The 12,429-nt window shown below is 36.9% G+C and overlaps 1 protein-coding gene across 1 annotated transcript in view; it reads right to left on the bottom strand.

The window, feature by feature from the left end:
• OTOGL (otogelin like) overlaps positions 1-12,429 on the bottom strand; it is a 431,190-nt gene that overhangs the window by 146,766 nt on the left and 271,995 nt on the right. Inside the window, exons 10-11 of the mRNA XM_081593187.1 lie at positions 9,319-9,440; positions 3,254-3,459 (exon numbers count right to left, since the gene is read on the bottom strand). Of these exons, the coding sequence (XP_081449313.1) occupies positions 3,254-3,459; positions 9,319-9,440 (328 nt within the window). The remainder of the gene's footprint in view (positions 1-3,253; positions 3,460-9,318; positions 9,441-12,429) is intronic.

The following is a 12,429-nucleotide window of genomic DNA, read 5'->3' as shown; positions in this document are numbered from 1 at the left end:
TATGAATTCAATGGCATTCAGTTCTGCCTCTAAAGATTTATCTAATCAGCAAAGTACAGACTGTTTCAAAAAAATACTAGGCATCTTTTTTTTAAATTTATTTTTTTATTGAAGGATAACTGCTTTACAGAATTCTCTTGCTTTCTGTCAAACCTCAACATGAATCAGCCATAGGCATACAAATGGGAGATGGGAGGAAGGTTCAAAAGGGAGGGGATATATGAATACTAGGCATCTTTAAGCTAAAGGTAATACAGCTCAACTATGGACATTGTCTTGCATTATTACCGTATGGAAGAAAATCAAAAGGCAGGTTCTAGTCACATCCTTATAAATTATTGTAAGTTTTTTTTAAATCATTCTGTTTTACACTATGTACAGGCGTGCTAAGTCGCTTCAGTCATAGTCAACTCTTTGCGACCCTATGGACTGTAGCCCACCAGGCTCCTCTGTCCATGAGATTCTCTAGGCAAGAGTACTGGAGTGGATTGCCATGTCCTCCTCCAGGGATCAAACCCTCATCTCCTGTATCTCCTGCATTGACAGGCGGGTTCTTTACCACTAGCGTCACCTGGGAAGCCTGCTTTACACTATACAGTAAATAAAATTGTGAAAAAGCTGAAATCTCTCTTCAGGCTTCTTCTACATACTTTCCAGGATCCTTCTTGCCTACTGCCAGCCATAATTCAGTCAAATTTCCTCCTTCTGGTCTTCTCCCACAAACAACCTGCTAAAGTCCTTTACATGCAGCCCAATTATGTCACTGCGAGCAACCGTTCCATGTTCCAGGTTATCAAAGTCTGTCTGACTTTTAACTCAAATCCTAATCTGAATCTCTCTGCCTCTAACAAGAGCAGATGCTATTTTCTATCCCAATTTCTGTACCATGCTCCCTAAATGTCCCCGGGGAAGTTACCCATAGTAGTCTTCTTTAACTCTTTTCTAGCTCTCAATAATACTCATAAAGCTTTGATACAGAAGAAAAATAAATCAGCAATTAACATCTGATTGGCTCTGCCTGGGTCCAAAACCCTACTCCCTAATATAGTCTCAACAGCCAACTTTGCGAACTCTCTCATTTCTAACTACCCAACTGGACGCAAAATACCATTTCAGAATGATCTCTATGCTGCATATTTGCATTGTGCTCACTTTTAAACACTTTCACTTACATTTTCTCATTAGATCCTCACAATCTGGGAAGGCCTCAGGATTATTATTATTATCTCCATCTTTTATGTAAGAAAATTGACTCCTTGAAGCCCTGCTCTTTAGCTACTAGTAAACTCATACTGATGAAGCAGTATCCATCCAGGTAAAATGTTTGCATTTTAACAAGGGCCTCTTAAAGCAATGTCTTTAATCAAACATTTTCCTGTTAGCTCCAGTATAGGCTTATTGAGAGCACTTGGAGATGACTATAAATTAGCCAGTAATTAACAGTAATTAATAATAACTAACATAATAATTAACAGTAACAATAAATATCAGTAAATAATTCAGTAATTAACAATGTGCCACACCAGGCACTGTACTAAGTATTTTACACAGATTATCTCATTTAAACCTTGCAACTCTATGAAGTATACACTACCAGTATACCATTAAACTTACAAAGTTGCAAAGCAGAATTTGATTCCAGAACTCACTCTCTAAGTAGGACTTTCATTCCCTTAAAACACAACATATGGGCAACTCTTCTCATTAATTTTATAATGTAAAACAAAAAGTATTATATAGCACTTTACAGATTAAAGTCAATATCTCTCATATTTATCTAGGCATAGCATTGGGAGTGAGTTGGAGCTACAACTCAATTCTGATAGCAGCATTTACAAGCTATGTTACATTGGGCACATCACCTTGTGTCCTCATTGTAAAATTAAGAAAATACCCACCTTACATGGCTCAGCTGGTAAAGAATCTGCCTCAATGCAGGAGACCTGGGTTCGATCCCTGGGTTGGGAAGATCCTCTGGAGATGGGAAAGGCTCCAGTATTCTGGCCTAGAGAATTCTATGGACTATATAGTCCATTCTTGTCACAAAGAGTCGGACACGACTGAGCGACTTTCACTTACATGAATGATGTTGTAAGAGTTGGGAATAATATAACTATGTAGTCATATTGTTATTGTTGTTTAGTCGCTAAGTCATGTCCAATTTTTTCTGACCCCATGGACTGTAGCCTGCCAGGCTCCTATGTCCAAGGGATTTCCCAGGCAGGAATATTGGAGTGGGTTGCCATTTCCTTCTCCAGGGGATCTTCCTGATCCAGGGATCAAACTCACATCTTTTGCTTAGCAGGTAGATTCTTTACCACTGAGCCATCTGGGAAGCCCATGTATTCATATTAACTATTACTATAAATAGTATGAATCTATGTTATTATTATTAATAATACTGTGAGTTCCAAATTATTTTAATCCATATTTTACAGCTGAAGAAACTGAGTATCAGAGAGATTAACTGAAATGCCTCAAGTTATAAAACTTGTAAGACTTAGAACAAGATTCAAAGCCAGGTCTGCTGGCACTAAGCACAGCACTCTTTTTTTATTACACATTTATATATGGCTACAAATCATGAATAAGTCCTGTAATTCTCTTATTTTGTTGCCACTGCACACTAGCACCCATACTAAAACAGAACCTATTTTTAACAGCTCACTGAGATTAGTTTCATAACTTAGAATGAAGTTGAGTGAATGATGTGTACATCATCATACATGATAAAAAAAAAACTTCCAAGTTATTTTTCAACTTTTATAAATTCTGCTTAAATTTTATTATATTCACAAAACTATTGTGTGGCAGTCATTTAACTTATTCCTATCCAGACTAGAAGCAAAATATGTTTTGCCCAAAAGCAGGCAAGTTTGCCCCAAATGAGTTTGAATCACTAAAATATAAGCCCCAAGAAGGGAGGAGTTTTTGCTTTGTTCCCTGACATATCCCGAGCTCCTACAACAGTGCCAGACACAAAGTAAATGCTCAGTTAGTATTTGTTACATGAGTAAAACCTGACTTGTATTAATTTAACAAATGTAAATTAGCTCATGGAATTCAAGAATAACACAAAAACATTTTCCTGTTCAAACGTCACTTAAAATCATGTAAGCAGGCAAATAATAGCTACCATTTTTTACCCAACCTAGAACAAGTTTTGTACCCTTCTGGGCATATAAACAGAGTACTCAGTGCAGAAAGAAGACCGCAGAGGTACCCATCCATTTCTTCTCCTCCACCTGCTCACCTTGCTGAATGATGAAATCATCAGATTGAATACCATTGTAGTTTGCACATAGGCCACATGATTTCCCTTTATGCTCCTCAGACAGCTTCAAGTAAATTCCAGATATTCCATCCCAAGCCAATGAAAAACCAAAGGTTGTTTTCACCAGAATATAGTCAGCTAGTTTCTCAATGAAAACCTGTCCAATTGTCTGAGGCAATGTTAAACTTGAAAAACAGAACACAAGCAATCTAAGAATTATGGTGAAACATCAATTACAGATGATCTATTTCTTTCTTGAAGTGACTGAGAAATAAAAGATAATTATTATTCAAAATTGTTGAATAAACCATGCAATTAGATTTCCCAAGGAACCACCCTATGGAAAATCTCAACATTTTTGAAATTTTAATAGTGAAATAAATGCAATAAAAATTATACCTATTTCTGCATACTTATTTAGATTTTACACTTACAGAGAGTTTAAGATAATCTAAAAATGCTGCTCAACAATTTTGAAGTAAGAACAAACAATGCTCAAAGTGTGTAAACACATTGCTTGAGTGGTGATTTTGTTTAATTTTGTTTTAAAATTGGCTATAAGGAATTAAGAGCTCCTATCCCCAAAATATCACCTTGATACAAATCATCATTTCCCCACGAAAAAAGTCTAGGCATGATTAATTATGATTTACAGCTTTAATGCTGCCAAGTATATCTTTAAGAATAAAGATACTTTCCATGCAGTATTGCATAGGGATTATATTCATAATTTTTAAGTTGCATACAATTTGATCTGTTTAAGCAAGGGTCACACTGAAGAGTTAAACTCCTGATCCAATGTCTAGTCTTTCCATTTTTCACAAACATGTACACATACAAGAGAACTGAGACATAAGAGAAGTGAAGAAAATGAAACAGGCATTTTAAAAGCACAGTAAGTCACCTAGAATGCTTTTAAAAGAACACTCTCCTCCATCCATCAGAAAGTATTACAGGAAAGAGCAGGTGTTCGTAATTAAAAAAATGAAAGGAAAAAATCATTTTTACTAAAATAGCCATGCTAACTGAAAATTATAAACAATAATGTGAGTAAGATGAGAGGTTAGTATGTATGTTCATATATCTCTCTCAAAATTTTTAAATTATTGAGTTCCTCTCCAGGAAGTGAACATGGCTACATGAAATAAAAACTATAAAATTAAGAATACTCATTAACAAAGGGATAGTCCCCAAAGAAATGATTCAAATGCCTGTAATCATTTGCACAAGTATGTTTGCAGATAATTATCTAGTCATAAGATTTCATTTTAAGAATAAGAAAATAACTAAAATTTACACTGGAGAATAAATAAGAAGACTTTCCTGTCATAATCTATACTTATTAAAATTAGAAACACAAGAAATTCATTTTAAATTGAAGGTAAAAGTTAGTATGAATAATATTTTTTAAGTTTGCAAGTTTACAAAAACCATACTTGAGAAAAATGAGTCATGTTTTATAAAGATATTCCATTGCAATGGGATGTTCACTGCAGGGAGGTATAGTTGTTCTGTTGTGGGTATTCCTTGGTTTAGTCATTTGTCACATGATCTCTTTTCACAGTAAATTTGATTAAGTACACAATTTTTGAAAATAAAATAAAAGATGCTAGTAGAGATGAGTGGTGATTCTAAAAATTTTATAATCTCCCATAAATTTAAGAAAAACCCCATGCAACCTAGGCAGGAAACAATAACAACACAAACTAAAATGAATGCACAGATTAATTCTGAAAATTATTCACAGGTTCATATGCACCAAATCCCTTCATTTCACAGGGGAGACAACTGAAAACGAGAAAGGTAAAATATGAGGTGCAGAGTCTCACACATTTGATTTCCTTTTGGTAAACATTTCTCTAGCACCTGCTATGAGATAGGCCCTAGGCCAAGAAGAGCATTATTATAAGCAATTTAGGTGAATAATAAGGAAACCATCTTCTTTTTATTATACAAATGGAAATCTTCAAAGAAATATTTTCTCTGAGTTAAAATTTAAATGTGATCTCCTAGATTTAGCAAAGGGCTAGTATTCTTGAAAATCTAATTGAATGACACTTTTGTTTTATAAAACTATAATTTTAAGTGCTCACTATGCTAGCCTAAGTTCCATATAAAAATCCTAAATCACTATTTAAATTCAGCTCCAAGAATATATATTATCTTTCCATTCAAATGGATAAGCTATCTTTTATAAGAAATTGAAAAGTACAGAACCCAACAGATCAAGAAAATAAGCCCAAGAGGGGCTGCTTGGGGTTGTTTGACTATGAAAAAGCCTGGGTCAATGCCTGCCTCCCCCAGTGCTTCATCTAAAGCTTTTCTGCTATCACCTGCTGCCTCTTGAGGAATCTAAATTGAGAAAGAAAGCACATAGGTTGGTACAGCTATCGTACCAGAAAGCATTCCCATGGTTCAAACACTTGCTGGTGAATTCTGAATGATGGATAGAATTGTTCTATCACATAATTTACTTTTCTTGACAAAGTAATGTCAGCCAAAACAGAAAAAAAATACCTGCCCTCATAAAATATGCCCTATTAGAGGAAAACAGTTAACAAAATTTATGACAAAATGTAACTAAAATATATATTATGCTTGATGACATGAAGAAATATTAAGCAGAGAAAAGAGAGTGTGTCAAGGGTTGAGAGGCAACTTAAAATTGAGTATTTCTATACTTATTAAGCTTGGAAGATAGATTATTACACTGTATTCTAGTTTAAAATGTACAAACCTTCTATTAAATAAATTAACATCCATTTCCCCAAAAGTTTCAATTCTAGAAGTGGGCCCCTCACTTATATATTCAAGACCAGTTATTTAGTGACTCTAACAGAAAATCCTAAGTGACACCTAAACTTCATTTACACAAATTTGGAAAGGATTTTCAGAGGGTTAGTTTAATTTTGATTGTTTAAAAAAGAAGAAGAAAAGATTTATGAAAGATAGCAAAAAATAATTTTTGAGTTGAACTATGAGGATTTCATGAAGCAGGGCAAAGGCTAATAGAGTTCTGCCACGAGAATGCACTGGTAATAGCAAACACCCTATTCCAACAACACAAAAGAAGACTCTACACGTGGACATCACCAGATGGTCAACACCGAAATCAGATTGATTATATTCTTTGCAGCCAAAGATGGAGAAGCTCTATACAGTCAGCAAAAACAAGACCAGGAGCAGACTGTGGCTCAGATCATGAACTACTTATTGACAAATTCAGACTTAAATTGAAGAAAGTAGGGAAAACCACTAGACCATTCAGTATGACCTAGATCAAATCCCTTATGAGTATACAGTGGAAGTGGCAAATAGATTTAAGGGACTAGACCTGAGAGACAGAGTGCCTGATGAACTATGGACAGAGGTTCGTGACATTGTACAGGAGACAGGGATCAAGAAAATCCCCATGGAAAAGAAATGCAAAAAAGCAAAATGGTTGTCTGAGGCCTTACAGATAGCTGGGAAGAGAAGAGAAGCGAAAAGCAAAGGAGAAAAGGAAAGATATTCCCATCTCAATGCAGAGTTCCAAAGAATAGCAAGGAGAGATAAGAAAGCCTTCCTCAGCGATCAGTGCAAATAGAGGAAAACAACAGATTGGGAAAGACTAGAGATCTCTTCAAGAAAATTAGAGATACCAAAGGAACATTTCATGCAAAGATAGGCTTGATAAAGGACAGAAATGGTATGGATCTAACAGAAGCAGAAGATATTAAGAAGAGGTGGCAAGAATACACAGAAGAACTGTACAAAAAAGATCTTCACAACCCAGATAATCACGATGGTGTGATCACTCACCTAGAGTCAGACATCTTGGAATGTGAAGTCAAGTGGGCCTTAGAAAACATCACTACAAACAAAGCTAGTGGAGGTGATGGAATTCCAGTTGAGCTATTTCAAATCCTCAAAGGTGATGCTGTGAAAGTGCTGCACTCGATATGCCAGCAAATTTGGAAAACTCAGCAGTGGCCACAGGACTGGAAAAGGTCAGTTTTCGTTCCAATCCCAAAGAAAGGCAATGCCAAAGAATGCTCAAACTACCGCACAATTGCACTCATCTCACATGCTAGTAAAGTAATGCTCAAAATTCTCCAAGCCAGGCTTCAGCAATACATGAACCGTGAACTTTCAGATGTTCAAGCTGGTTTTAGAAAAGGCAGAGGAACCAGAGATCAAATTGCCAATATCCACTGGATCATCAAAAAAGCAACAGAGTTCCAGAAAAACATCTATTTCTGCTTTATTGACTATGCCAAAGCCTTTGACTGTGTGGATCACAATAAACTGTGGAAAATTCTGAAAGAGATGGGAATACCAGACCATCTGACCTGTCTCTTGAGAAACCTGTATGCAGGTCAGGAAGCAACAGTTCGAACTGGACATGGAACAACAGACTGGTTCCAAATAGGAAAAGGAGTACATCAAGGCTGTATATTGTCACCCTGCTTATTTAACTTATATGCAGAGTACATCATGAGAAACGCTGGGCTGGAAGAAACACAAGCTGGAATCAAGATTGCCTGGAGAAATATCAATAACCTCAGATATGCGGATGACACCACCTTTATGGCAGAGAGTGAAGAAGAACTAAAGAGCCTCTTGATGAAGGTGAACGAGGAGAGTGAAAGAGTTGGCTTAAAGCTCAATATTCAGAAAACTAAGATCATGGCATCTGGTCCCATCACTCCATGGGAAATAGATGGGGAAACAGTGGAAACAGTGTCAGACTTTATGTTTTTGGGCTCCAGAATCACTGCTGATGGTGACTGCAGCCATGAAATTAAAAGACACTTACTCCTTGGAAGGAAGGTTATGGCCAACCTAGATAGCATATTTAAAAGCAGAGACATTACTTTGCCAACAAAAGTTCGTCTAGTCAAGGCTATGGTTTTTCCAGTGGTCATGTATGGATGTGAGAGTTGGACAGTGAAGAAAGCTGAGTGCCGCAGAATTGATGCTTTTGAACTGTGGTGTTGGAGAAGACTCTTGAGAGTCCCTTGGACTGCAAGGAGATCCAATCAATCCATCCTAAAAGAGATCAATCCTGGGTGTTCATTGGAAGGTCTGATGTTGAAGCTGAAACTCCAATACTTTGGCCACCTCATGCGAGGGGTTGACTCATTGGAAAAGACCCTAATGCTGGGTAGGATTGGGGGTGGGAGGAGAAGGGGACGACAGAGGATGAGATGGTTGGATGGCATCACCGACTCGATGAACATGGGTTTGGGTAGACTCCGGGAGTTGGTGATGGACAGAGAGGCCTGGCGTGCTGCAATTCATGGGGTCACAGAGAGTCGGACACGACTGAGTGACTGAACTGAACTGATGAGGATTTCTCCTTAATCTCTCTTACAAGTAGATGTAACAATCTTATTTCTACCAATATAAGTGTATGTGTATACTGCACAAACATTAGGGAGGCTAAACTGTTAAGACTTCTTGTTACCTGGCTAGCTTTGGAGCTACTGCAATTTTGATGTCTGCATGCTCTAACTTAGGGCTTCCCTGCTGGCTCAATGGTAAAGAACCCATGGGCTACTGCAGGTGATATGGGTTCGATCCCTGGTCAGGAAAATCCCCAGAGAAGGAAATGGCAATCTACTCCAGTATTCTTGCCTGGGAAATTCCATCGATGGAGCAGCCTGGTAGGCTATAGTCCATGGGGTCGCAAAAGACATGACTTAGCAACTAAAGACAACAGTAAAAGCTATAACTTAAAGGTTGTTGTGTTCGACTCCACGACCCCATGGACCAGAGCCCATCATGCTCCTCTGTCCATGGGATTCTCTAGGCAAGAATACTGGAATGGGTTGCATTTCCTTCTCCAGGAGATCTTCCTAACCTAGGGATTGAATCTGTGTCTCATATGTATCCTGCATTGGCAGGAGAGTTCTTTACCACTAGCACCACCTGGGAAGCCCAACTCAAAGGTTACTGTTGAAGAAATCCTCTCTTCCTAAACTCCACATTCAGTGCCAGAGTGAGATATTTAGAAATTCTGTTAATCTGTGATGTTTTCATTATATCATTTATCATCTTACCTGATTCCATTCTTTTTTATTTCATGCCCATAAATTCGAATTTCTTCTTGGTCTGAAAAGAATAAGCTGATCGAGCGATAACAATAATACACTGAACCAAGGCACTTAGGGCTATTATGAACCTTAAAGGGTGAAAAATAAGAGAAAGCTCAGAAACCAACAACAACACATATACATGCTTTCATTTGAGCTACTAAGTCCACAATGCATGTCTACAGTTTTATAGCATTAGTTCCATGACCCTTTACAAAATTATAGCTACATTTAGGATTTCCAAGAGAAAAAAAAGATATTGACCTTGAAAATTGGACAACAGCATTACCTTCATAAAGCACAAGTTATTCTAGCTTATTTATTTAAATGAGCTGAATCTTTACCTGCAGGATGTAATATTCTATAACTATGTGGTATGTATCAGAAAAAAAAAATAGTTCTGATAGGAAGACAGTAGGGCACCACAAAGAAACACATTTCTAACTTTCGTGTTGATAATTTTTACCTGTTCATGGAACAGAAAATCATGAAATAGAGTTTCAAATGGAGTTCTACATAGAGTAATGTTTAAAGGTTGCAAAAGTAACTAAAACTCTCTAAAAATAAAATTGTGCAAGCACGTTAGGGAAGAGTAATTATCAAAAATTTGATGAGAAAATTAGTTTACTAGTAAAAAAAAATTTCTTTAAGTAAGGAAGAAAAGAGAGGAAGAAAGGAGAAGAGGAATATTAGATTCTCTTACTCCACCACCTAATGACGCCAGAAAATAACTGAAAAAAAAATAGATAACTACATAGATAGAAAAGAACTTTCAAAGCATTAAAGTGATAAGGAAAATCACCAATGATAATATAAAAGTTTAATATTGGAAGAATGTAATATATATTAATTTAGTGATTAACAGGCAAATTTTACTGATCACTTATGTACTGAGGACTGTTCTAGATTCTGGAGATGTATTAGTCAAACAAAATAGACAAAAATACCTGCCCTCACGAAACAAATTTCATTAGAAGAAAGCAGTTAATAAAAAATAAAATTACATGCAACTGAAACATATACTAGGCTAAATGACATGGAGAAATATTAAATGGAGAAAAGAGACAGAGAGTGTGTATCAAGGGTTGTTGGCAGTGGGGGTAGGGGGGAGTTTAGGTTGAATGGCCAACAAAAACCCCACTGAGAGGAAATTCTAGTAGTAAAGATGAAGGAGATACAAGAGCAAGCTATAGGGATATTTAGACCATTCTAGGCAAAAGGAATAGCAAATGCAAAAGTCTAAAGTAGAAGTATAACTAAAATATTCTCGGTATCTGGGAATCTAGACAAAGGACCTCAGGCAGGATAGTGGAAGATTTTCCTTGAAGAAACAAAATGGAAAAAGATGTACAGATACTAATGAAGTGAAAGTAAAAGTTGCTCAGTCGTGTCTGACTCTTTGCGACCTCATGGACTGTACAGGCTCCTCTGTCCCTGGAATTCTCCAGGTAAGAATCCTGGAGAGGGTAGCCATTTCCTTCTCCAGGGGATCTTCCCAACCCAGGGATTGAACCTGGGTTTCCCGATTGCAGGCAGATTCGTTACCATCTAAGCCACCAAGGAAGCCCCACAGATACCAATATCTGGGGCTTATTTAATGAAACTAGAGATTCCCTGCTCAATCTCCCACTAGGCAAGAAAGTCCCCATCCACATATTCAGAGCTACTAACCAGCTTTTAGAACCTAATATTCAAATGTGCATAAACATTCATGGATCATTTGATGAAAGCCTACAACATGAAAGGCAGATGCCAAATAAAGCCCCAAAAAAAGGAGATTAAAGGAGTCAAAAACAATTCAGAAAAATAAACTTCCAAAAATCCGTAATTGGTATCTTCAGGGAGAAAAGTGAGAAAATGCCATTCATGAAACAAGAAAGAAAATGATGCTAAAAGTGAAATTCAAGGAATAAAAATAAGCAATTGGATATTGATAATATGATAGGAAAAACTTATAACTGAAATAGAACTCTGGAAAATAAATATCTAATAATTGGAAAGAAATATCAAAACAAAAAAAGCAAAAAGATGGAAAAGAGAAAGCAATCAATGAGAAAATTAAGGAATCAGTCACTCAGGACAGGAGCTCCAATATCTGAGTTACAGAATTACTGAAAGAGAGGAAATTAAGAAATAAATATTATTCAAAACTGAATTGTTTGAAATGCTAGAAAGGGCTCATCAAGTACCCAGCACAATATATGAAAAAAAAAAGCAACTCACATGACATCTCAGAATGTTGGGGATAAAGAGAAGAACTAAACATTTCTGTAAAGAGAGGGTAAATTTTAAAAGATCATATGCAAAATGATCAGAAATCAGAATGAATTGAATTTTAAAATTCTGAAAGTGATTTCCAAACTATAACCAAAAATCTCCCGCCTATGCACTCTTGAGATGTGAGTAACCACTAGTAAAATCCATTTCACTTGCCTTCACTAATCAAGGTCATCTTAATTGTTGCTACAAAAGATAGGCACATACTCCAAGGAGCAGGTAGTCTAAACAATAAGATGTCTGCCTAAGTTGTTTTCCAGGAACTTGAAGGATTCCTGCCCCTTCAACTGACCACACACAAGTGTCCCTCTCCAGAAAGCACTACAAACAAGCTCTGTGCACATGGGCAGAGCATCCAATAAGCTTTTCAGAGCCTATGTCTCAATTATAAACAAAAATTCAAGAATTGCTAGACACTTCACAGGACCTAAGAAACAAGGGTGGCTCTAGGGGTAAAGAATCTGCCTGTCAATGCAGAGATGTAACATATGCAGATTCTATTCCTGGGTCAGGAAGATCCTCTGGTGTAGGAAATGGCGACCTGCTCCGGTAATCTGCCTGGAAAATTCCCTGGACAGAGGAGCCTGGTAGGCTACAGACCATAGAGCCTCAGAGAGTCAAACATGCCTGAGTGACGAAGCACAAGAAACAGAGAAACCAATACAGGAGAGAGAAGAATGAAACTCACCAGGAAAATGTGAAAAGAAATTCCAAATGCTAGGTGTACAGTAGGCTCAAAAGCAACCAGTCCCAACTGGAACAGGAGAATGAAAAACTGAGAAAGGGATAGCTCATGGGAAG

Source organism: Giraffa tippelskirchi, chromosome 4 (genome assembly GCF_054371585.1).
Source record: "Giraffa tippelskirchi isolate mGirTip1 chromosome 4, T2T-mGirTip1v1.2.pri, whole genome shotgun sequence".
NCBI lineage: Eukaryota > Metazoa > Chordata > Mammalia > Artiodactyla > Giraffidae > Giraffa > Giraffa tippelskirchi.
This window is presented reverse-complemented; position numbering and strand designations above follow the sequence as displayed.